The 27,267-nt window shown below is 45.5% G+C and overlaps 1 protein-coding gene across 1 annotated transcript in view; it reads right to left on the bottom strand.

Moving 5' to 3' along the window:
• The window catches only part of LOC103188103 (dedicator of cytokinesis protein 2), a 222,482-nt gene extending 204,191 nt beyond the window's left edge, over positions 1 to 18,291 (bottom strand). The window contains exons 1-2 of the mRNA XM_042343812.1: positions 18,159 to 18,291; positions 2,178 to 2,261 (exon numbers count right to left, since the gene is read on the bottom strand). Coding sequence (XP_042199746.1) covers positions 2,178 to 2,261; positions 18,159 to 18,201 — 127 coding nt within the window. The 5' untranslated portion in view covers positions 18,202 to 18,291. The remainder of the gene's footprint in view (positions 1 to 2,177; positions 2,262 to 18,158) is intronic.
• Positions 18,292 to 27,267: the final 8,976 nt, after the last annotated feature.

Here is a 27,267-nt window from a genome sequence, read left to right as displayed (position 1 = left end):
GACCTGCTGGGAATTGAAACCAGGTCTCTCGCGTGCGAGGCGAGTTCTCTAACCACTGAGCTACAGGACTCCAAAGACACTTCATGGAGCTGAAGTGTAAGGTAGCCTATATGTGTCCACTTGCGTCAGTAGCTGCTGGGGCTGATGGTTCTGGGTTCAAGCCCCACAAATGTTGATCTGACAGTTAAGGCTGATGCTCCAGTGGTATCCTGGGGGGAGCATTACATTGTTGGAGGTGCTGCCCTTTGGGTTAGATGTTAAAATGAGATTTGTCTGTTCTTCAGATAAATGTTTTATATGACATGGCATTATTGGAAAAGAGAAGGAAGTTTTTCCCAATGTCCTGACCAACAACCATTGAGACAGTTGCCAATTCACCTCATGGCTTATTGGTGGGACCTTGCTATGCATAAAATGCGTGCCATGCTTGCCGACAATGACAACATTTGACAATAACAAAAATTGCATTTATATAGTGCCTTTCATGACAGGAGAACATCCCAAGGCATTGGACAGTTGAGGATTTGCACCCGAGCTGGGGATTGGATGGAGGTGGGGGTGAGTGGGTGAAGATGACTGACAGTGTAGTCAGAGGAAGGTTTTGAGTTGGAGCTTGAAGGAGGCGATGGAAGGTGTGAGGTGAAGGGACTCTAGGATGGAGTTCCAGAGGGTGGGGGCAGAAAGTCTGGAAGCCCGCCCATGTTGAGGTCGGCTGGGGGGCCACTGACTGCTGAGTGAGGGAACAGGCAGGTTGGTAGGGTATAAAAAGGCCATAGAGGTATGGTGGAGCAAGACCGTGGAGGGCTTTAAAACTGAGGACAAGGATTTTGAACTGAATCCTCCGGGGGATGGGGATCCAGTGGTGCCGAGTGAGGGTGGGGGTGATAGGGTCACGGAATTTAGTGTGTGAGAGAAGACAGGCTGCAGAGTTCTGAAGTATCTACAGCTTTTGGAGGGAGGAGTTGGGCAATCCAATGAGCAACAATTCCTGCAAAGCTCGTTGAGGCATTTTGTGATAAGATGTAACAATACACAGTTACTACACTTTACAACAATCCGTGCGAAGCTCCTTAAGACGTTACAATGTGATTTTGCTGTGCCCAATTGGCTGTCAAATTTCATCCACAAAATACCCACTGTCAATTCACTTTACAATATATTCTGTGAAGCGCTTTGAGTCATGTCAATGATGTTATACAGTGCTATATGAAATGCAAGGGTTATTATTATAACCAGATGCTATAAGAAGTTCTTCCTCCATCCATTACTAAGTCCCTGTTTCTTGCTGACTTGCTAGTGTTTTTCCTCTAAAGGCTGGCTGTTTCGTGACCTCCAACTGTGACAACTGTCATCTGGTTCAGCCTGCTATGGATTGAGGTCCTCACCTTAGTATCAGCCACCAAACAACTCAATTTCATCCAATCCATTCCACTTTGTAATTACACGGTTCAATTTGTCTGTCAGAGTGATTGCATTGACTGGTAAGCATCAAAGAGCCCATTTAATTAACCTCTCCCCCATTAGTTACCCCACAGACTGGATGAGCTCAAAAGTCCCGAAGTGGGACTCAGTCGAGAGTACTATCGACTGAGTCAGACTGAGACAAGTAGTGCGTATAATATCAAAATTTGCTGTCAAGTGTAGTGACTGTGTATTTGTGGGCAGTTCCCTATGAAGCGTTTGAAGACATTTCTATGTTATACCAAGTATGTTGTATCAAATTATTATTATTATTATAGTGCAATAAACCTCTTCAGGTCTCAGCCTGGTTCGGTTGATAGCTCTCTCGTCTCTGAGTCAGAAGGTTGTGGGTTCAAGGCCCCATGTTAAATCAAGGACCCGTCTGTACCTGTACAGGTGGACATCAAAGATCCTATGGCACTGTTGGAAAAGAGAAGCCAGTTTCTTTCTCCCGGTGTCCTGGCCAACAATCCCCCAGATAAAATTGGACACTCAATAAAATTGTGGGACAACAATAACTTGCATTTATATAGTACCCTTCGAATGTGGCAGTGCCTCAGAGTTCTTTGGAGTGGATGTTGCAGTGCGCAAATTGATTGCTGAGAGAAATACGGTCACTGCACTTCGTAATATCGTAGGAAGCTCTGTGAGATGCCTTGATGTTGTGATAAGGCGCTAGGTGAAATGCAAGGATTATTATTATTAATGTCACTCACCTTCACAGGCGTGCTGGATGTGTACTGTGTCTCCGATCAGAAGAGAGAGGTGATTCTCGTTTGTAGCCACAAAATTCCACACAGCTGAGAAGAGAATAGAAGAAGAATATTAAATGTCTCTCCCTAGCCTAAGAAAAACAAAATCTGCCTCGTTGATTGGCATTTGAATCAAGTTGCAAATTTGTTATTGTGTGTGTATGGGGGGGGGAGATCAAAAGAGTAATCAATTTATAATACAATTGACACTTAAACAGAGCGTTTCAAGTGGGGAGGATGTCTCAAAGCGCTTGGCACTCCTGACTGGCGCCCAAGTAACCAGGGGCCGAAAGGGAATAATAATAATCCTATAAATAGTAATTTGATATAACAGCTTATCGCATCATTGAGATGTCTTAAAGCGCTTCACAGAATATATTTTTAGGTGAATTGACTGTATATTTTGTGGGCGAAATGCGGCAGCCAATCGCATACAGCAGTGTCCCACAAACAGTCATGGATTGAGTGACCACATTTTTTGATCATTTTTTGGAGGATTATTATCCCCAGAAAGCGATCCGCCAATCTATTAACAACTGGGTTCCTACTTACTGCTAGGTAAACAGAGGTGTGTGGAGTAAGGAAACTTGCCTGGGAATCAAATCCGTCTCCTCTCACTTGGGAGGTGGGCACATTAACCACTACACTACAGAACTCCCTGTACCTGTGACTGATGGGATGGAGTTGGATAAGAGACCAAGGGTATTTATATCGATTGGATTTTTAGAACATAACAACAACAACAAATTGCATCTATACAGTGCCTTCCACATCGAAAAACATCCCAAGGCAGTGAAGGATTTGCACCCAAGCTGGGGGTTGGAGTCAAGAGGGGTGGAGGGCAAGGGGGTTTGAAGATGGGAAGATGACTGAAGGTGCAGTCAAAGAGAAAAGTCTTAAGACAGGCCTTGAAGGAGGCAAGGTCGAGGTGGAGCTCTTGGATGGAGTTCCAGAGGGTGGAGGAGCAAGATCTGAAGTTACGACTGCCGATGGTGGAGCCGGCAGGGTGGGGGACATGGAGCAGATCAGTGCCCACCTAGCAGAGGGAGCCAACAGGTTTTAAAGTTTTAGTCGGTCGCATAATTCTGACTGAAGTCAGTTATTTACTGGCCAGAGCAGGAAGTCTCAGGCTGGGCTCCAAACCAGAGGGCTTACTATGCTCACTAACCTTACTGTAGCTTCCCCATCCTGAGAAGGAAGGGGCCACTATTTCTGGTGAGTATTTAGAGCATAATGTGAGGTGGAGAAGACTATAGGGAGGCCCAACAGGAGGGGAGGAAGGACAAGGCTAAGAAGCAGGCTAGATAAGGAGACAGTAAGCAAGTCTGAGGTGGTGGGGCTGGGGGGCAGTTTTGGTGGGAAGTGTTTCGAAGGTCCTTGAGGTGAAGACTCGACAAAGACTAGGCCACCCTTCCCATCCGGAGTGTAAGAGGCGCTGGTTGGCATGAGTCAAGGCTTGGGGTCCCCGGAGTATGTGTTGGGGTAACTGCTGGAGTTTAACCAGCTAAAACTGCACAGCTTGCCATAGATAGCACTGTCTGGCAAGCTGTCCCCCTGCTTGTCCATCCTACTCATTAGGGCTTTGACTTTCAGGGTTAACAAGAGCTAAGTGGGAGGATTCCGTGCCCCAAGTGACTGTTCTATCCTTCCAAGTCCTAATGATGAGCCAGGCTGGCTGTGCAATGCCCTGGGATACTGCGGACGCAGGAACCGGAATAGAGACCATCACAGAGGGCTGATTCGATTCCGACATTCCATTGCCAAACGTGTAACCTTGGAGCCCCACCAACTCAAAGATGCTGGAAGTTCAGGGATGTAATTTAAAATTACAAACAAAATAAAGCAGAGAAGTATTAGAAAGAGAGTGAAACAATAATTCACTCCTATCACTGTGGTTGGCGCTGAGTAAGTGTCTCTCTCACAGGAATTGATTAAATAACTAAGAAGAAGAATCTTTGCATTTGATTACGTCATTGAGGACAACAACAACAACAAACATCAGCAACAAAATTACATTTGTATAGCTCCTTTCACGTCGGGAGCATGGCCCAAGCCGCTGGACGTCTCAGAGGGCTTCACAGAATATATACACAGCATCTTTCACGTCAGCAAGACGTCTCAAAGTGCATTATAATATTTCACAGCAATGTCCCATAAACTGCCATCGAGTGACTGATCAATTTTAGTCTGGGGGATTGTCAGCCAAGACATCGAGAGAGAGAAACTCCTCTTTTCAAGTAGCGCCGCGGGATCTTTAACATCCACCTGAACAAGCTCAGACGTGGACCTGGATTTAACGTCTCATCGGAAGGATGGCACCTCCGACAATGCAGCACACATCAAACATTGCATTAAAGTGTCTGCCTAGACTGAAAATCCTGACATGGGGCGAGAACCCATAACCCTTTGACTCAGAGGCGAGAGCACTACCAATTGAGTCAGGCTGACAAATGGGAAATACACAGTCACTATACTTTATAGTAAATCCCATGAAGTGTATATCCTTTGAGATGTCCTCCCAATATGAAAGGCACTGTATAAAATCCAAAGATTATTATTATTAATATTAATTGTAGAGACTGTACAGTATGGAAACAGGCCATTTGCCCAACTAGTCTGTGCCAATATTTATAGTCCCACACAAGCCTCCTATTCCCCTCTCCTACACCCTTCTTCCTTATGTATGCATCAGATTTCCTCTTAAATATTTTGAATGAACACGGCAGCCAAAAGTCACATTCATCCTGGAAAATAAGAATCTAAATGGGGTAGAGGAGCAAAGGGATCTAGGAGTACACATACACAATTCACTAAAAGTAGCAATGCTGGTTAATAAGGCCATAAAAAAGGCAAACCAGACATTGGGAGGGACAGAAATGAAAAGCAGGGAAGTTATGGTAAACTTCTTTCGAACCTTGGTTAGAACCCACTTAGAATACTGTGTGCAGTTATGGTCCCCACATTATAGAAGGGATGTGGAGGCACTGGAGAGGGTGCAAAGGAGATTCACAAGGATGATCCCAGAACTGAGAAGTTATACCTATCAGGAAAGGCTGAACAAGCTTGAACTCTTTTCTCTTGAAAAGAGGAGAGTAAGGGATGACCTGATAGAGGTCTTTACAATTATGAAAGGTTTTGATAGGGTAGACATAAAGAAGATGTTTCCACTTGTGGGAGAGACCAAAACCAGGGGCCATCAATGTAAAATAGTACAAATAGATCAACAACAACAACAGGATTACATTTGTATAGCGCCTTTCATGTCGGGAGGATGTCCCAAGGCGCTGGACAGCGAACAGCATTTCAGAGCTGAGCTGGGGTCAGGGGGGAGAAAGGAAGGGAGGGGAAGGGGGTTGGCCGATGGCATGGTCGAAAAGGAGGATCTTGAGGCGGGACTTGAAGGAGGCTAAGGAGAGGGCGAGGCAGAGTGATTGGGGGATGGAGTTCCAGAGGTTGGGGGCAGAGTGGCTGAAGGCTCTCCCGGCAATGGTGGGGCGAGTGGGTTGGGGGACGTGGAGCAGGCCAGAGCCGGCTGAGCAGAGGGAGCAGGCAGGTTGGTAGGGGGTTAGGAGGTCACATAGGGTGGGGCGAGACCATTGAGGGCTTTGTAGGTGAGGACCAGCATTTTGAACTGGATCCTCTGAAGGATAGGGAGCCAATGGAGTCGAGCGAGATGGGGTCACGGAGTTTGATGCGGGAGAGGACACGGGCTGCAGAGTTCTGGATTATCTGCAGCCTGTGGAGGGAGGCGTTGGGAAGGCCGACAAGCAGGACGTTTGCATAGTCGAGCCTGGAGGTGATGAAGGCATGAACAAGAGTTTCAGCGGCCTGAGGGGTGAGGTATTGGCGGAGTCGGGCGATATTACAGAGGTGAGGGAAGGCAGAGCGGGTCATGGCTTGGATGTGGGGAAGAAAAGACAGTTGAGGGTCGAACAAGACACCTTAGGTTCCTGACTGGCTTGATGAGTTGAAGTGTGCAACCATGGAGGTTGATGTTGCCTGATCAAATGGGGAAGTTAGAAGAAATTTCTTCACACAAGGAATGTGGAACTTGCTACCACAAGGAGTTGTTGAGGCAAATAGCATAGATGTATTGAAGGGGAAGCTCGATAGGTACATGCAGGAGAAAGGAATAGAAGGTTATGCTTGAAGTCTTAGTTGAGGAAGGGCAGAAGGAGGCTCACGTGGAGCATAAACACGGGCATAGACCAGTTGGGCTGAATGGCCTGTCTCTCTGCTGTATATTCTAATGTATTTTTCTGCTTCAACCACAGCTTCCCGCAGTCAGTTCCACATTCTCACCACCCCCTGTGTAAAGAAGTTCCTCCTAAACTACCAATGAGATCTGTTACTCACCATCTTGTATTACGCCCTCTAGTTATAGCCTCACCAACAACCCATCAATGTTCACCTCATCAACCCTTTTGGCATTTCAAATAAATCAAAATACAATAAATAGCATTAAATTATAATAGTTTCATGATTTGAAATCCCAATTTCCTTCCTTCTCTCAGGGAAGGATTGTTGGTCATGTGCTGTGCTGTCTTATCTTCTAGCAGGCTATAATTCCCAGAAGTTTCCAAGAATCACTGAAATGGAAATGGAAAAGGAAGTCCATCGGTCTTTCCCTGAAAGTTAGTCTAAGCACAAAAACTGATTTGCAAGTGGGCAACTCCACCCTCAACAGGCTGCAGATTATCCAAAACTCTGCAGCCCGTGTCTTCTCCTGTACCAGGCATTGTGACCCCATCACCCCCACCCTCACCCAACTCCACTGGCTCTCCATCGCTCAGGGGATACAGTTCAAGATCCTGGTCCTCACCTTTAAAGCCCACCACGGCTTTGCTTCTCCCTACCTCTGTCTTAATCCCCTACCAACCTGTCCGATCCCTGCGCTCAGTGAGCTCCGGCCTGCTTCACGTCCCTCACCATGCCCGCCCCACGATTGGCAGGAGGGCCTTCAGCCTTTCTGCCCCCACCCTCTGGCAATTCCATCACACAGTTGCTCCAGCTAACTCCCTCCTTTGCCTCCTTCAAGACCCGTCTCAAGATCCTCCTCTGTGATCGCGCCTTCGATCACCCTCCTACTCATACCTTCCCTGCCCTCCACCTCTCCTGATCCCAACCACCAGCTTTGGTGCAGATCCCTGACTGTTCAGTGCCTTGGGATGTCCTCTTGACATACGCTATACAAATGTAATTGTTGCTGTTGTTCACATAGCGCAAATTGACTGCCGTGCTCATTTACAAATGCGCAGTCATGTAAAAAGTAATCCTTGCATTTAACCCAGCAACGTTCGTGCCAGGAGGATGTCTCAAAGCGCTCCACAGAATTTATTTATTAGAAAGTTTGTGACTGTGTTTTGTAGGTGAACACATCAGTTGATTTGCATACAGCAATGTCACCACAAACGTCATGAAGAGGTGAGAGTGCTACCGACTGATCCAGGCTGATATAATCATTACACTCTATGGCGTACAGTATACAAAATGCAATATGCACGAAAGATATAATCCTGCTATTGGCTGTTTAATAACGATAAAAATCCCCAAATCAGAATTTATGGGCCATCCAACAAACAGAAACCTGTACTTGTATATTCTGGGCTGACGCACCAGTGCAATGCTAGATGGAGCATTGTATTGTCAGAGATGCTCAAAACAGTAGTGTCCTATAATAGATCCTCTTCTATAACAGTAGTAACTACTTAGTTTCAGCCACAGAAGCGAAACTAAGACCAGACCATGTTCAGTAAGAACTTGCTGCAGCCCAGAATTCCACCACATTCATCCATAAAGTACAGCATCAAACTACTTTTTATCAGCCACCTGTCTTGATTTCCCCCAATCCAGTTGTTAGTTACCCCCTTGGGTGAAGAAATACTTCCTGGTGTCGGTCCTGAAATTGCCTTTTTGCAACTTTATTGCCTTTTGCAACTCTGTTGGGGGGTTCGGGGGAGAGTAAAGGGGACGAGCAGGGGAGTGGGACTAAATGGAGAGTTTGTTCAAAGAACCACTACAATACAAATTGATATATATATATAGCATCTTTCAAATCAGGAGGATGTCTCAAGGCACTGGACAATCAAAGGTTTACACCTGAGCTCAGGGTGATGGCTGAAGAAATGGGGGGCAGGTGGGGGGAGCAAAGATAGCCGAAAGCCAGATCGAAGAGGAAGCTCTTGAGGAGAACCTTTGAAGGAGGTGAGGGTAGGGTCGAGCATAGATGCGATGGGCTGAATGGCCTCCTTCTGCCCTGAAAAACTCTATGTCTAATCTTTTCAGGGTTGTTGGAGCAGATTTCAAGCCAACACATACAGAGATTATTTCTCTGTAGGAGAATTTTATCAAGGAAAGGCACGTAACAGTGCATTGTATGTCTAGCAGGCAATTATTTCAATCAGCCCACATTCTTTCTAAATATACTTAGCAACATTTGTTCTGAAGCAATAAATAAATCATTGCAGTGTCAGCGTGGCTCTGGGTTAGAAGGTTGTGGGTTCAAACCGCACACCAAGGCTTTGAATTCACGTTACAGTGCAGTGCTGGAGGGGAGCGCTCCATTATCAAAAGTCAGTCCTGTGCATGAGATGCTAGACCGAGGTCCCTTCTGAGCCTGCTCACACAGATGTTAAAAATAAGGGAGTTTTCTCTCCCTTTCTCCTGGCTAACAAATCCACAGGTAAAGTTGGTCACTCACTTCATAGCTGTTTGTGGCACACTGCTATTGCCAAATTGTCTGCCGCATTCACCTACAAAATACACAATCACTGTACTTTACAGTAATTGCCTATTCATGCCAAGAAGCACTTTGAGACATCCTCCTGACATGAGGTGCTATATAAATAAATTTCATTGTATTGTCTGGGAAGTGCTTTGAGATTTTGTAAAATTATAAGTCCTATTTCAAAAGCAATAATAATAATCTGTGCAAATTAATAATAATAATAATAATAATCCTTGCATTTGATATAGCGCTTTTCACGTCGGGAGGACGTCCCAAAGCGCTTCACAGAACACACTGTAAAGTGAATTGACTGTATATTTGTGGGCGAACGCGGCAGCCAATTGCGCACAGCAATGTCCCACAAACAGTCGTAGATTGAAAATGACCAATTTTTTTTTTATTATTGTTTTTTGGTTTTTTTGGAGGGATTATTATTATCTTGTTGATACTCGTCAACAAGGTGATGTCTCACCACTGTAATCATAGACAGACTGCAGACATGGTTGGGAAGAGAGACTGCAGACATGGATGCAGTGGGCATGGAGAGAAGGAATAACATGACCAAATCCAGTGGCAGCCGGTTTCATAGCCAAGACCAATAATTTATATTTTGAAATAGACTGAGAACAGGAGAACTGTCTGCAATTGTTGTAGGCCTATTAATTAAGACTTAATTAAAAGATTCTGCATGATTTTAAATTTTAAAACAAAATTTACTAATAATAATTTAAAAAAATTCTTACATATGATACACCGCCTTTCAAGTCAGGAGGGTGTCCCAGCGTTTACTGTGAAGTGTAGTGACTGTGTGTTTTGCAGGCAAAAAAAAATTCTCCTAAATTCTCATTTCACTTTCTTATAACTATGGCCCTTAGTTACTGACTTCCCTACTTGTGGAAGTAATTTCTCCCTATTTATATAGTAGTTTCTCTATATTTCTCCCTATTCCCTGTCAAAACCTCTTATGTGTTCATTAGCGTATTGGTTAGATCCCTCGCCTCGCAAATGAGAGGACCTGGGTTTGATTCCTGGGCAGTGCGAAATCTTAGGCAAGTTTACTTTCTCCACAATCCTCTGTTTACCTAGCAGTAAGTAGGAACACGGTTGTTAGTCGATTTGTTTTTTGGGGGTAATAATCCCTTCAAAAAAAAATAAAAATAATAATTGGTCACTCAATCCACCACTGTTTGTGGGAAACAGCTGTGTGCAGTTGGCTGCTGCGTTCACCCACAAAATATTCAGTCAATTAACTTTACAATATATCCTGTGAAGCGCTTTGTGACGTCTCAAATATGTGATAAAGCGCTATATCAAATGCAAGGATTATTATTATTATCATCGTATCATTTTGTACACCTTTAGCAACTGCCCTCTGAACCTTCTGTTTCTCCAATCTCTCTTCGTAGCGATAACAATAATCATTCTTGCATTTGATACAGCACCTTTCATGTAGGGGGTGACGTCTCAAAGTGCTTCACAAGAGGTACCACAAGGTGTAATCACTGTGTGTTTTGTAGGCGAGTTACAATAATTTGGTCTGGATTTAAGCGAGGCCAGTCACACACATGCATGAACACACACTCTGCTCTGAAGAATACATACAAGCAAAGCAACCACAAGCTGAGCTTCCTCACACTCACTGAACCACGTGCATCCTGTCTGTCTGTTATGCCAGCCCCCATCCCAAAAATAAACTCTCTCATTCCTCTGCTCTATGTTTGCATTGAATCTTTGCATTGCTTTGAAAGTGCAACCAGACTTCCCGGCTTGCAAATGTAGAGTCTAAGCTGGTTACATCTTCGTACAAACCAGAGGAAACAGGGCTGTTCTCTTCAAAACAGAGAAAGGTTCAGAAGCAACTGATTAAGTTCCTTGAATTTGATGCAGTTCCTTTCATGTCGTAAGCACATTTCAGAGCCCTTCACAGGGTTTATTACTATTAATAATCATAATGCCTGCATTTGATATAACAACAGCAACAACAACAACAAATTACATGTGTATAGCACCTTTCACATCGGAAAAATGTGAAACTTCCTTCTCTTTTCAAGTAACGCTGTAGGATCTTTAACGTCTACCTGAACAGGGCACAGACAGGTAGCTGGGTTTAGCTTCTCATGGTTTATCTCCCACAATGCAGCCCCCACCCCCAGCAATGTATTGGAGTGTCAGCCTAGACTGTGAGCTCAAAGTCCTGATATGAGGCTTCCCACAACCCTCTGAACTAAAGTCGACTGAGATAAGACTGACTCACAGAAAAGCCCTCACAATATCACAAGATTAGTTCAGATGAAGAAGGCCCGTCAGCCTTTTGACCTCATCTCTCCAGAACACCCACTCCACCGTCCCCCAATCACAGCATCAAACTGCTTTTTAAATGAGTCCTAGTGTCTTGGCCTCAGCCACCCTTCTGGCAAAGATATTTGTCCTTGTCTGTTTCCCATTTGAAACTCTGTACTGCTTATTCTGACAATGTGGTCAGATCTTCCTCATATATGAAAGGCGCTATACAAGTGTAATTTTGTTGCTCTTGTTGTTGTACTAACAAGGTTTCACTCAGTTAGAAGCTGTAAACCATGGAAATTTATAGCACAGAACGAGGCTATTCGGCCCATTGAGCCAGTGCTGGTTTGTTGAAAGAGCTCTCTGTTTAGTTGTCTTCTCCTGCCATGCTTTCTGTCCCCATCACCAACGCGCTTATATATAAATCCCCTCACACACAGCAACTCCACGTCTGCCTGATCTGCTTGTATCACACTCAGCTATTACAGGCCTGCTGTGTGTTATCCCAGGTCTCTAACCTCAGCCATTACGCCCCAAACAACTATCCCTCCACCTCATCTCCTCTCTATCTATCCGACCTTAAAACATACCTCTTCAACCACACCTATGGGCACCTCCCCTTCCTCCTAACTAGGGTCCAAACCTGCCCCTATGACATTCTCTGAGACATTACCGTATGTGAAAGGCACTGTATAAACACAAGGTGTTGTTATATTTATTAATAATAATTTGTGCATTTGATGCAGCGCCTTATCATGTCCTTGAGACGTCTCAAAAAGCTTCACAAGATTTAATGTGCTACAAATTACACATCCCTCCACTTTACGTTATAATAATAATATAATAATCCTTGCATATCAAAATGCAAGGATTGTTTTATTATTATATTATTATTATAATGTAAAGTGGAGTGATTGTGTAATTTGTAGTAAAACGCGGCAGCCGGTTTGCAAACAACAATGTCCCACAAACAGCCATGGAGTTAGTGAACAATTGTATCTGGGAGATTGTCAGCCAGGACACTAGGAGAGAGCAACTCCCTTAGCTTTTTAAATAGTGCCTCGAGATCTTTAACATCCACCTGAACAGCACAGACAGGACCTCGGCTTAATGTTTCACCCAAAGGACAGTGTCTCTGAGAATACCGCACTCTCCCCAGCACTGCTCTGGAGTGTCAGTTTAGACTTTGAGCTCAAGTCCCAACATGATGCTTGAACCAACAATCTGAATTCTGTCAGGGAGAGTGTTACGAAGACAACAAATTAACAAAATTGAAAGAGGAAGGAGCCTCTTCAGGCCATCAAACTCATGATAATAACAATAATCATAAAGATCCTCGTGTTTGACACAGCGCCTTTAATGTCAAAACATCTCAAAGTGCTTCACAGATTATTACTGTCAAGTATGTATTTAAGTAGTTTGAAGGCGGGCACACCAGCCAATTTGCACTAAGTAAATCCCATAAACGGCCTCAGAGTGATTTTATCTGGGGGATTGTTGGCCAGGACACCGGGAGAGAGAAATTTCTTTCTCTTTCCAAGTAGCAGTGAGATCTTTAACGTCCCCTGAATAGGTACAAACGGGACCACAGTTTAACGTCTCATCCGAAGGACAGTGTCTCCGACAATGCAGAACACACACCCCCACCACCACACACACACACACCACATTGCACTGCAGTTGACCATGTGCAATAAACCCATTCATTTGCCCCCATGTAATATCCTGCAGGAAAGCTCTGTATTAAATAATTCCTCAACAATGAAGCTTGCCAGCTAATAATCTGCACATCCATACATAATATTCGTTGCATTGGATACAGAGCATTTCACGTTAGGATGCCTCAAAGTGCCTCACAGGATTTTCCTGTAAACTGAAGTCGCTGTATGTTTTGTGGGTAAATGTGGAAACTAATTAGTGCACAGCAACACACCACAAACAGCCATGCATTGAATGATTGATTTTATCTTGGGGAATGTTGATCAGGACACTTTAGCGTCCAGGGCACAGATGGGACCTCAGTTTAATATCTCATCCAAAAGTGCCTCCAACAATGCAACAATCTCCCCCCACCCGTACCTCCCGAGCACCCTCCGAGCACTGTGTTGGAGCGTCAGCCCAGACTGTGAGCTCAAAGTCCCAAAGTGGCGGCTTGAACCCACAACCTGCTGCTTCAGATATGAGATTACTACTGACTGAGCCAGGCTGACCGATATCAACCCTAGCTACAGATGGGTCTAGTCATGGAGATACGAGGCTATCACTGTCCACACTTATCCCTCTATCCTTCCATGCTGTTCCCAACCAGATACATCCAGCTCTCTTTCTGAAGGAGTTAATCTACACAATATGAACTTTTGTTGCAATTCAGCCTGCACGAGGTGTAATCCTGGCTCGATGGTAGAAGGTTGCCTCTGGGTCAGAAGGTTATGGGATCAAACCCGCACATTCTCTAATTCATAGCTCACAGTCTTGGCTACTGGCCTGCGTTCCACTATCGGTGGCCGCATTTTCAGCCACTAGGACTGGGAATTCTCTCTCAATCGCTCCACCTTGCCCCCTCCTTCCCCATCTTCAGATTGCGCCTGACGACCTTCCTCTTCAACTGTGCCTACAGTCACCTCCCCCCAGTTTGGCGCTATGCTCCGCCACTGCCAAGTGTTCTGGGATGCTACCCAGTGTGAGGGGGCGCTACGTAAAAGCAAGTTGTTGTTGTTTGAATGTTGTTGTTGATGCTTCAGTGCAGTGCATGGGGTGGGGGGCTGGGGGGGTGGGGGATTGAGGGGAGCACTGCTTTGTTGGAGGTGCCATCCTTCAGGTGAGATGTTGAATCTGCCTGTTTAGATGGATGTTAAAGATCTAATGGCCTACAGTATTCGAAAAGAGAAGGGAGTTTCTCTGTCCCGATGTCCTGGCCAACAATCCCGCAAATAAAAAATGTGGTCATTCACTCCAAGGCTGTTTGTGGAACACTGCTGTGTACAAACTGGCTGCCGTGTTTTGCCCACAAAATACAGTCAAAACCATTTTATCGTATATCCTGTGAAGCGCTTTGAGACATCTCGAAGACTTGATAAGGTTCTGTGTCAAATGCAAGCATTATTATTATTATTAAATTCTGTGAAGTGCTTTGAGATGTCTTCCTGACATGAAAGCCGCTGAACTAAATGCAATTATCATTTATTTTTGTTATTATTTTCTCCTCTGTTTGGAATGAAATTCTCTCTCTCTATCTCTCTCTACCCAGGGGGGTCAGCCTTTGTTTACAACAACAACAACAACAAATTACCTTTGTATAGCACCTTTCACATTGGTGGAATGCTACCTAATCCTGGAGGGCATTAGACACAGGTTGTCAAGAGACAAGATTTGGGGACCCCTGAGTGTGCGTTGGGGTAATTGCTGGAGTCTAACCAACTAAAACCACATAGCTTGCCATTGATATCAATGTCTGGCAAGCTTCCCTGCTGCTTGTCCATTTAGGACAATAATAAATAATAATAATCCTTGCATTTGATATAATACCTTATCACATCTTTGAGACGTCTCAAAGTTCTTCACAAAATATACTGTGAAGTGAATTGACTGTATATTTTGTGGATGAAACACAGCAGCCAATTGCGCACAGCAGTGTCCCACGAACAGTTGTGGATTGAGTGACCAAATTATTATTTTTTTGGAAGGAATTATCATACCCTTTAGACCTTTGGCTTGCAGGGTTAACAGGAGCTGAGTGGGAAGAGTTCTTCCCCCAGTTTTGAGTTACTGTAAAAAGCAAGTTATCTTTCACTTTTCTGAGTGATTGGTTAACATAAGTCCAGCTTCCTTTTAATAATTACAGTAGTTCCCTTTATTCCAAAGTCCGGGAAATCCCTCTCACTGACTCGTGCTCTGTCTCTCTCTCTCACACACATTGACTCTTTCAGTGTCTCTCTCTCCCGCACTAACTCTTTCTGTCTCACTGACTCTTTCAGTCGCTTTGTCTCCCTCTGACTCTTTATCTTGCGCTTTCCGTCTCTCTTTCTCTCAGCCTCTCGGTCTCTTGCTCTCCCTCTGTCTATTTATCTCAGTCTCTTTTTCTTAGTCTATCTCTCTCTGCCTCTCTCTCTCAATGACTCTTTCAGTCCCTTTATCTCTTTGTCTCTTTATCTCTCTCTGCCTCTTTATCTCTCTCTCTCTCTCTCTTTCTCTCTCCTTCTCAATCTCTTTTTTTCTGTCTCTGGATCCCTTTCTTTCCTTGAATCTCTCTCTCTTTCTCTCAGTCTCTGCCTCTCTCTCTCTATCTACAGCTCTGTGTCTCTGTCTCTTTCTCTCAATCTCTCTCTCTCAATCTCAATCTCGCTCTCTCTGGTTGAGTCTCTCACAAGAATTTTCTGTCTTGTGCAGTAAAGTTGCTTATGACGATTTTTCATATGAGGCACTTTGATGTGAGAGAGTGTGTGTGGGACCTGTGGCTTGTTGTGTCTGGCCTGGCCTGCACTGCACATCTGGCTGGGCTATTTATTCTCACCCAGTGGCTTGAGGACTTCTGTAGAGCACGGAGCGCTCAGACTCGCTCGGTCTACGTGCACTCGAGGAGTTAAAAGTATCTGGAAATCATAGAATCTTACACCATTCGGCCCTTTGTGATTGTGCCGGCTCTTTGAAAGAGCTGTCCAACTAGTCCCACTGCCTCGCTCTAACCCCATAGCCCTGCAAATGTTTCCTTTTCAAGTACCTATCCAAATCCGTTTTGAAAGCTACTATTGAATCTAGTACATATCTGCACTGATAAATACACAGGTTAAAACTGCAAACACAGCTGCTGTGAGATGCGTTAACTCCATCACATCCATCTCCTTGGATGAGATGTTAAACCTGAGGTCCCATCTGTGCCAGTTCAGGTGGACGTTAAAGATCCCACGTAGTAATCCAAAAGAAAAGTGAGTTTCTCTCTCCCTTGGTATCCTGGCTGACAATCCCTCAAATAAAATCGATCATTCCCTTCCTGGCTGTTTGTGGGTACCTTTCTGTGTGTAATTTGGCTGCCCCAAATACCGACTGAGCCAGGCTGACACCCTACACTAATAAAAATAACTTGCATTTACATAGTGCCCTTCACACAGGGCAGCGTCTCAAAGAGCTTAACAGTGGCTGAACCTGACGCTGAGCTGGGCGGAAAGCGGGGAGGTGACTGTACGAACGATTGAGGAGGAAGCTCTCCAGGTTTGATCTGAAGATCGGGAAGGAGGGGGCAAGGGACTGAGGGAGAGAGTTCCGGAGTCTCTGGGTGTAGTGGCTGAAAGCACGGCTGCTGATAGGGGAGCAGAAGCACATCCAGGAGGTCAGAACCAGCCGAGTGGAGAGGGCAGATAAGAGTGTGAGATGTAAACAGGTTGTAGAAGTGGGGAAGTGCGGAGTGAGCACAGAGTGAGCTCTCACCCCCCCCCACCCCCCACAGCCCTCTGTACCAAACAACTAACTTCTCTAAATTTCTGACTCTCTGTTCACCTCAGGCTCCCTCCCCTCTCTCATCTGCTGTAAAGACAAGGATGCCGGGGTGGAGGGGGTGGGGTGTGGTCCTGGAAGAGAAACACCTCTGTTTACCTAGCAGTAAGTAGGAACCTGGTTGTAAGTTGATTGGTGGATCACTTTCTGGGAGTCTTAATCCTTCAAAAAAGTTGGTCACTAAATCAACGACTGTTTGTGGGCACTGATGTGCGCAACTGGCTGTTGCATTTTGCCCACAGTCAATCCACTTTACAATATATTCTGTGAAGCACTTTAAGACATCTCAACGACATGATAAGGTGCTGTATCAAATGCAAGGATTATTATTATATATTATTATTATTTACTCAGTTGCACAGTGCCCAACATTCATGGCATCACAGGTGTAGCACCCCACCACACTGCCCCCCCGACCCCTCACCCCACTTGCTCACACACACTCATACTCATACATATTCACTCACACTCACTCACATATACACAGTTTTGCAAACTGACACACACGTACAATCATCCACACACACACAAACACACACACCATCACACACACATGCACAAAACCGCATAAACCCAACACTGCACATAATGTGGAGTCTCACTTCTTATATTGCTAGTAGTGACTTTTCCATTTTCATTTTTCACCGTTCCTATTTTCAACAACCTGTGTGTATGTGTGTGTCTCGCTCACTCACTGTGTGTGTGTGGTTGTGTATGTCTCGTGCGTGGATGTATACTTGTATGTATTTGTGTGTTTGTGAATGTGTGTAGCCGTGTATGTGTTTATAATAATAATCCTTGCATTTGATATAGTGCCTTATCTCGTCTCCGAGACGTCTCAAAACTCTTCACAGAATATACTGTGAAGTGAATTGGCTGTATATATTGTGGGCGAAACGCAGCAGCCAATTGCACACAGCAGTGTCCACAATCAGTAGTGGATTGAGTGACCAAATTATTATTATTTTTTTGAAGAAATGATTCTCTCCAAAAAGTGATCTGACAATTGACTAACAACCGGGTTACTACTTACTGCTAGGTGAACACAGGCATGTGGAGTAATGAAAATTACCCAATGTTTTGCGCTGCCCAGGAATCGAACCCAGGTTCTCTCGCTTGCGAGGTGAGTGATCTAACCACTTAAACTACACAACTGTTTGTGTATTTATGTGTGAGTGTAATATTGCAGTTGTGTGTATGTGAGTGCAATTGTGTCAGTGTATGTTTGTGAGCGAGCATGCGTGTGAGCGCGCGCGCGGTGTGTGTGTGTGTGTGTGTGTGCAAGCGTCTGTGGCTGTGTCAACTCGTCAAATGGCTGAGCAGGAAATTGCACTCAGTGGCAGTGAACACAGCAGCAGCAGAGAGGAACACGACAATGCCAGGACCTTGTGAAAGCCTTGCACTTATCTGTAAGACACAGTTGACAGGAAAGCACCGGCCGCACTCACCCACTCCGTACTTGGCGTCCACGGTGGGGGCCCAGGCGGTCATGGCGGGCCCGAGCCTCGGCGTGAGGAGCCCGGTGTGTGCAAGTCTGGGACTAACGACTGCTACAGCCTGACACAGTCGCTCAGGGTCACATGCTGAGCCACGTCGCACCAATAAAGGAAGAGTATTTATAAGAACGTGCAGTCCTCTGACTCATTCATTGACTTTCGGGCTGAGAGGATGGGGTTGGAGAGTAGTGAGGGGTGTTTGGATTGTGTGCATGTTTGTGTGTGGGGGACAAGCGTGTGTGCGTGTGGTGGGGGGGGGGGCGGTGTTGTGTGTGGGTGGGGTGTGTGGGGGGCGTGTCTGCGTGTGTATGTGTGGAGGGGTTGTGTGTGGTGTGGGTGGGAGGGGTTGTGTGTGGGTGTGGGTGGGAGGGGTTGTGTGTGTGTGTGGGTGGGGGGATTGTGTGTGTAGGGGGGGAGGTTGTGTATGTGTGTGAGGGGCGTGTGTGGGGTGAGTTGTGTTTATGTGGGTGGGGGGGGTTTGTGTGTGGGGGGTGCTGTGTGTGTAGGGATGTGTGTCGGGTGGGTTGTGTGTGTGTGGGTGTGGTTGTGGGGGGATTGTATGTGTGGTGTGTCACACACTATCACACTGTGTCACTCACTGATACTCACTGACACAGTCACACTGTCACATCCCAACACACACTGACACTGAAGAGAAATAATTTAGCTGAAAGCGCTCATAGTGAGATGTAGGGGCTTGAACTTCTGACTCAAGGAGGGGTAAAGGCCTGTCTGATAAGCCTTGATCAAGAGGAAGCCTTTGATAAGGTATCTCACAGCTACATGGATGAGCTACTCTCCAAAATGAGCTTTGGGGAGGGAATACAAAAGTGGATCCAACTGCTCCACACAGACATCTGAAGCGCAGTCACAGTAAACGGGTACAAGACTGAGCCATTCCCCATCAGGTTTGGAGTTAGGGCTGTCCCCTATCCCCCACCCTGTTTGTCTGCTGCATCGAACCCTTTGCACAGGCCATCGGGAGGGACAAGAGCATCAGAGGTGTCACTATCCCGGGCAGCCACGACTCACAAGTCAAGGCCTCCCTATATATGGATGAGGTCACCGTCTTTTGCATAGACCAAAAATTGGTCTTGAGTCTGCTAGGCATTTGTGACCAGTTTGAACAAGCCTCGGGACCCAAGGTTCGCCCACAAATATACAGTCAATTCACTTTACAGTGTGTTCTGTGAAGCGCTTTGGGACGTCCTCCTGACGTGAAAAGCGCTATATCAAATGCAAGGATTATTATTAAGGTTAACTGTCAGAAAAGCCAGGTGATGTATTTTGGAGACTGGAAAGAACGCAATGACATACCTTTTGCGATGAAGCCAGACTACATCAAAATCCTCGGTATCTGGTTCGGGGCTGCTGGGGTGCACCAAAAAAGCTGGGAGGTGTGTCAGGCACAGTGAGGAAGAAACTGGTGATGTGGCACCAGTGCTCGCTGCCCATCATCGGGAAAAACCTGGTGATAAAATGTGAGGCCCTCTCGATGTTACTGTATGTGGCCCAGGTCTGGCCTTTGACCTAGAACATCACTGCAGTCACCAGGGAAGTCTTCCACCTGATCTGGGGGTCCAAGATGGATCGTGTCTACAGGGACACAATGCATAAAACCACGGAAAAGTGGGGGAAAGAGGTCCCCAATGTAGCCCTGATCCGTATGGCCACCTTTGTGTGTAGCTGCCTGAGGCTGTGCGTGGAGCCCTGCTCCACCGGCAACAAATGCCACTACCTGCTGGGCTTCTACCTGTACCCGGTGCTAAGAATCGTGGGTCTGGCAGAACTGCCTCGAAATGTTCCTCACAGTTGGAGCTGAAACACCTATCCTATGTTGAGAAATTCCTGAAGAACAACATCTCAGACCCCCACGTAATAACCGAGTGGTCCACGCGGCAGGTTGTCGAAACAGTTTGAAAGGGGGAGAGGGCAGACCCAGTCAGGAGGTACCCTGCGGCGACAGCCAGCTACGTCTGGCAAAACATCTCGTCACCGTCCTGACCAACAACCATCAGGACATGGCCTGGCTGCCGATAAAAGAGTCTCTCCCCCTCAGGGCTTTCATGTACGGTCGAGGTCTGGGCCAGTCGGCACGTTGCCCTCGGGCCGGCTGCAGAGGCCAGGAGACTGGACCACCTCTTCCTGGAGTGTTGTTCCGCAAAGGTGGTTTGGAAAAAGATGGAATGGATTCTCTCGCGGTTTGTCCCTGGGGATCTGCTGTCACGGCTCTCGGGGCTTTACGGCCTGTTCCCGGGCACTCACAGCAAAACCCACATCGAGTGCCTGGAGGATCATAAACTCGGTAGGAGGCCCTTTGCCACTCCTGAAACCAGGTGTTCTTCGGGCAGAACGAGGGTACGGTGAGGGCCTGCCACAGGCTCGCGCACACGAGGATCAAGGACTATATACTGAGGGACAAGCTGAAGATCGGCTCAACCACGGCAAAGGCCAGATGGGGCCTGACCCTGGTAGGAGCCGCTCTGGCACAACCCGCTCAGGGCGCACCCACCGAGTAGCCCACAAGTGCACCCAAAACTGATTAAATTAAGAGTACAGAAGGACACTCGAATTGTAACCAAACAGCGTCCCACAAATGTACGTACAGTAAACATGTGCGCGTACGATGCACATCGGGGCGCCTTCCGAAAGTGACAAGTGCGTGCGGGTGCGCACATGGATGTGGTGTACACAGGGACGACTGCCGACTGCGTTAAAGGGAGTGTCCCAAAAAACGTGTGCACAACCTTTGTGCGATGAAGGAATGTACCGTAAACAACGGAATTTGGGGGGGATCGGGAGAAAAGGGAAACATTGTAACAGAAGATGTTGCATTTGTTTGGGATTTCTGGTGTACTAAATATTATATTTATAAATAAATATATATTTTCAAAAAAAAAGTAACTGTGTATTCTGCAGGCCAAGTCAGCAGCCAATTGATGCATAGCAACATCCCAACACGGTCCCAAGTGAATGATTGATTTTACTTGAGGGATTGTTGGCCAGGACACTGGGAGAGAAACCCTCTTCTCTTTTCGAGTAGGGCAACAGGATCTTTAACATCCACCTGAACAGGAATAGACAGTAACTCGGTTTAAAGTCTCACCCAAAAGACAGCACTTCTGACAATACGGAGCTCCCCCAATGCTGCACAGAAGTGTCAGCCTGGACTGTGAGCTCAAGATCCCAAATGTTTTCTGATCTCCCTTCTAGCTGGCCCAATACAATACAACTTAAATTTATACAGAGCCTTTCATGTCGGGAAAACGTCTCAAAGCACTTGTTGTAACTGATCTGAAGGACGGCAACACTGACAGTGCAATGCTTTCCCCGGCAACTGCACTGCAGTGTTAGCCCAGACTACAAGCTCAAGGTCTCAGTTTACAAACAACAACAACAACAAGATTACATTTGTATAGCGCCTTTCACAACATCTTGAGGACGTCCCAAAGCGCTGACAGTGCAGCATTTCAGACACAAGCTGGGTCAGGGAGAGAGAAGGGAGGGGAGGGGAAGGGGGGTGACCAGTGACATGGTCGAAGAGGAGGGTTTAGAGGTGGGACTTGAAGGAGGCTAAGGAGGGGGAGAGGCGGAGTGATTGAGGGATGGAATTCCAGAGGTTGGGGGCAGAGTGGCTGAAGGCTCTCCCACCAATGGTGGTGCGGGTGGATTGGGGGATGTGAGCAGGCCGGAGCCGGCTCAGCGGAGGGAGCGGGCGGCTTGGTAGGGGGTTAGGAGGTCCCAGAGGTAGGGTGGGGCAAGGCAGTGGAGAGCTTTGTAGGTGAGGACCAGGATCTTGAACCAAGAATGCATAGCATAGGAACGGGATGCTCAGCCCAACCAGTCTGTGCGGTGTTTATACTCCACACAAGTATTCACCCATTCTTTACTCCCTCCCACACCTTCTGTTCCCCTCTTCCTCATCTGAAGGTTGAGCTTCCTTTTGAATGTATCTACACTATTAGCTGGAGTTAGATTAGAAGATCAGCCATGATTGAATGGCGGGCAGGCTCGAAGGGCCGAATGGCTTACTCCTGCTCCTACATGTTATGTTATGTTATGTTATGTTATGTTATGTTATGTTATGTTATGTTATGTTATGTTATGTTACTATGTGCTTCAACCTCCGCTTCGGCCAGCAAGTTCCACAATCTCACTACTCTCTGCACTTGGGATGTCTTCCTGAAGGCGCTATATAAATGTAATTTGTTGTTGTTGTTGTTGCATGTAATAGTTCCTCCTAAATTCTCTTTTGATCCCTTAGTCGCTATCTTATACTGATATCCCATGTTACAGACTATCCAACCAGTAGGAACAGCCTTTTTGTGTTAACCTTACAAAACCTTTTATAATTTTAAACACATAATAATAATAATAATAATAATAATAATAATAATAATTTAATAATAATAATAATCCTTGCATTTGATATAGCACCTTAACACATTGTTGAGATGTCTCAAAGCGTTTCAGAGAATATACTGTAAAGCGGATTCGTTGTATTTTATGGGCAAAACGCGGCAGCCAATTGCACACAGCAGTGTCCCACAAACAGTCATGGATTGAGTGACCAAATTATTATTTTTTGGAGAGAGGGATTATTACCCCTGGAAAACAACCCAGCAATTGACTAACAACCAGGTTCCTGCTTACTGCTAGGTAAACAGGCGTGTGGAATAAGGAAACTTGCCTAAGGTTTTGCCCTGCTCGGGAATCAAACCCAGGTCCTCTTGCTTGCCGTGCGAGCACACTAACCACAACGCTACGGGACTGTGTAAGATCAGTTGTCAGTTTTGTGTGACTGGAAGCTGCGGACAGATGCTCTAAGTCAGTTGATGCAAACACAAGGAGCCGAGAGGAGGTTGGAGAAGGCAATTTGTTGAGATACAGTGAGATTAGACTCAGGAGGATGAGGCCAGGTTTAAAGAGGAAGTATAAGTAACCAAGAGTACTTTGTTGGCCAACGTTCTTCCACTATGAATGGAAACAACCAATGTCCTCACCAAATAACTGGAAGTGAAACTTTCTCTGATGAAGTTGCTCTCTGAGTTCACCTGGTAAGATCCAAACCCATGTTATTCTCATTGAAGAGATCTGTGGAAACACTACTTCAGTGTTTAAATGTATAGAACAGGCTCCCTAGGGAGATGGTGGAAGCAGAAAATGTTGATTCTTTCAACAACAAATTAGATAAATTTCTGTTAGGAAAAATATCTTGAGATACAATATATAGTTTGAGACATGACATGTGCTTGCGACTGCCAGGATGGTGGAAGGCAAACTGGATGGACCTTGGTCTTCTTTTGCCTAGCAAATTCTTATGTTCTTACGAGATTGTATGTCTAGCAGAGTGGGGGTGAGGAACATAATACTGTAGAAATACTCGCATTTGATAGAGGGGCTTTCACTGTTTCATATCAAGAGAACATCTCAAAACTCTTCATTGGATTTTACTGTAAAGTGTAGTGACTGTGTGTATTTCATAGGCGAACATGGCAGTGAATTTGTACACAATGACGTGCCACAAAACAGCTGTGAGCTAATGACCAATTTTTATTTTGGGTAATTGTTGGCAGGGACACCAGGAGAGCGCAATTCCCTTCTCAGGGCATACCAAGTCTTAAAGGGTTAAATTATGAGGACAGGTTGCATAAATTTGGTCTCTATTCACTTAAGTTTAGCAGGTTGAGGGATGATCTGATTGAGGTGTTTAAAATAATAAAGGGAAACTATTTCCTCTGGTGGGGATTCCAGAACAATGGGCATCATTTTAAATTAGAGCTAAGCCATTTAGGAGTGAAATCAGGAGGCATCATTTCATGCAAAGGGTAGCGGAAGTCTGGAACTCTCTCACTCAAAAGGCTGTGAGTGTTGGATCCATTTACATTTTCAAGACTGAGGTAGATAGATGTTTGTTAGTTCAGGGTATCAAGGGATATGGGGCAAGGTTGGGGAATTGGAGTTGAGGTACATATCAGCCGTGATATAATAAAATGGCGGAACAGGCTCAAGGGGCTGAATGGCCGACACCTGTTCCTTTGTTCTCTTTATCAAACAGTGACACGGGATCGTTAACGTTCGGCTGAACAGGAACAGATGGGAAACTCGGTTAAACATCTCATCTAGAGGATGGCATCTCCGACATGCGTCGAGACAACAACAAATTACAACAAACTACTTTTGTATAGCGCCTTTCACGTCAGGAAGACATCCCATGTGTGTACTCAAAGTCCTGAGGTTGGGGCTTAAACTCACAACCTTGTGACTCTGAGATGAGAGTGCCTCTGACTGAGCCAGGCTGAGACCGAGCAGGCACTATTCCAGACAGCGGTGTTTCAAAACCTTTTCACGTGATCAAGTGCTACATAAACAGAAACTTTTTTTGTTTAATTTCTCAACAAGTCACTAAACCTGAGTCTTGTGACATTAAAGAGAGACGCCTCTCCCCCAACATGTGGAGTCCTGTAGAGTATTGGTTAGAGAACTCTCCTCATAGGTGAGAGGACTAGGGTTTGATTCCTGGGTGGGGCAGAACCTGAGACAAGTTTCCTTACTCCACACTCCTCTATTTACCTAGCAGTAAGTAGGAAGCAGGCTATTCGATTGCCGGATCACTTTCTGGGGGTAATTGAATGGGCGAATCACTCAATCCACAACTGTTTGTGAGACACTGCTGTGCGCAATTGTCTACTGCGTTTGTTTAAAACTACAGTCAATTCACTTTGCAGAACATGCTATGAAGCACTTTGAGATATCTCAACAACATGATAAGGTGTTATATCAAATGCAAGGATTATTATTATAAATATTAACGGGGCCGAGAGGGTGAGTGAAGGGAGGTAAGATGACTGAAAGCGTGGCCACTATAATGTGCAAAGCAAGTGGGGGGAATTTTTCTCTCACTTTGTTCTGGCTAATATGCCTCGCTCATGTAAATTCATTCACCTTGCCCCACCACAAAAAGAAATTGTATGAATTTGATATTATGTAAAACGGAAGTATCAATAGGACAAAAAAGCAATTATAATAAATAATCCTTGCATGTGACATGCTTCAATGTATCAAATAAATAAGTGATATTACAGATGATATATTGAGGTATAAGAATTGTATTTAATAACCCTCAATGTATAAAATATATGAGTAAGCTTGCCAGGCAGGGCACTCAGGTGAGACATCAAACGGCAAGCTATGTGATTTTAGCTGGTTAGACTCCAACACACATTCTGAGATCCCCCAAGCCTTGGCTCTTGACAATTTGCACCTAATACTCTCTGGGATTAGATAAGCAGGATGTGTCCATCTGGGGAGAGAGAGAGTGCATTCCATTCCAGACACTGGGAAATTTCCAGGTGTGTGTGGCATACATACTTGGAACTCCAATCTAGTTTGGAGATTCTTAAGAATGGCGATGTGTTTTGGCGTGTGACAGACACCTGGCTGATCAAAACCCGATATATGAGGGCTGAATGTCAGCTCTAATAATAACAACAACTGGCGCCTCTCACGCAGAGTAACGTCTGGGCCCCAGGCTGGCTCTTCAAAGCCCAGCATGGAGGTGAGTTACAAATACTCTGGTGCAATATTTAGTGTCAATACTGCTCTTCCTCCCTGCGAGATTGCAGTGTTGAAATCACCTCCCCGCTTCAAGCATTCGTCACAACCAGCGTAATGGTCACTCAGTCCACGGCTGTTGGTGGGACACTGCTGTGCACAACTAGCTGTGTTTCGCCCACAAACTACACAGTCACTCCACTCCACTCCACCACGTTTTGCTACAAATTACACAATCATTCCACTTTACATTAGATCCTGTGAAGCGCTTTGAGATGTCTCGATGATGTGATAAGGTGCTATATTAAGCGCAAGGGTTATTATTATTAATGTGGGGAGGCTGTGCAGCAGTCACAGAGTGAAGCATGCAGACAGTGCTGTTTGTAATCATCTCTCCTGAGGCTCCGTCACAGATAATAACAATCCTTGCATTTTATACAGCACTTTATCACGTCAGCAGGACGTCTCAAACCGTTTTACAGGATGTACTGTTGTATGCAGTGACTGTGTATTTATAGGACAACGCAGAAGCCAATCTGCACACAGCAATGTCCTACAATCAGCCATGACCCTATGTGAAAGGCGCTGTATAAATACAAGGTGTTGTTATATTTATTAATAACAATTTGTGCATTTGATGCAGCGCCTTATCATATTGTTGAGACATCTCAAAGCGCTTCACAAGATCTAATGTAAAGTGGAATGATTGTGTAATTTGTAGCAAAATGCGGCAGCCGGTTTGCAAACAGTAATGTCCCACAAATAGCCATGGAGTTAGTGATCAATTGTATCTGGGGGATTGTCAACCAGGACAGGGGGAGAGAAACTCTCTTCTCTTTTCGAGTAGTGCCACAGGATATTTAATGTGAATAGACTTACGGGACCTTGGTTTGATGTCTCACCTGAAGGACAGCACCTTTGCCAACGCAGTGCTCCCCACAGCACTGCACTGGAACATCAGTCTAGACTGTGAGCTCAAAGTCCTGACGTAAGGGCAGGGCTTGAACCCACAAGTTCCTGACTCAGAAGTGAAAGTGCTACTGACTGAGCCAGGCTGACAATGATGTGGGATGTTGCTGTGCGCAAATAGGCTGTTGCGTTCAACAACAAAATACACAGTAAGTACACACCCTAGTGAATTGCTTTGTGACTTCTTCCCAACATGAGAAAGGCACTGTATCATATGGTGCATTATTATAATTCGCCCACACACAGTCAATTCACTTTACAGTATATTATGTGAAGCGTTCTGAGACGTCGAAGATGTGATAAGGCGCTACATCAACTGCAAGGCTTATCATTATAATAGAACAGGACACAATTGAAGTGTTTCTGGTGTCCTGTTATGTCGGAGCTCACTCTGCTGGGGGGGGTGTGTATAGCAGCTAAAACCTGAAGGACAAAAATGGTAATATTGGGAACCCGTCTCAACGGGTTTGGTGACCTGTTTACCAAAGCATCAAACTCCGTCTCTTGTTCTGTCAATGGTGTGTCAGTGGGGACTCTC

Source organism: Callorhinchus milii, unplaced genomic scaffold (assembly GCF_018977255.1).
Source record: "Callorhinchus milii isolate IMCB2004 unplaced genomic scaffold, IMCB_Cmil_1.0 Scaffold1, whole genome shotgun sequence".
Lineage (NCBI taxonomy): Eukaryota > Metazoa > Chordata > Chondrichthyes > Chimaeriformes > Callorhinchidae > Callorhinchus > Callorhinchus milii.
The sequence above is the reverse complement of the archived record's forward strand: the minus strand, read 5'-3'. Positions and strand labels throughout refer to the sequence as shown.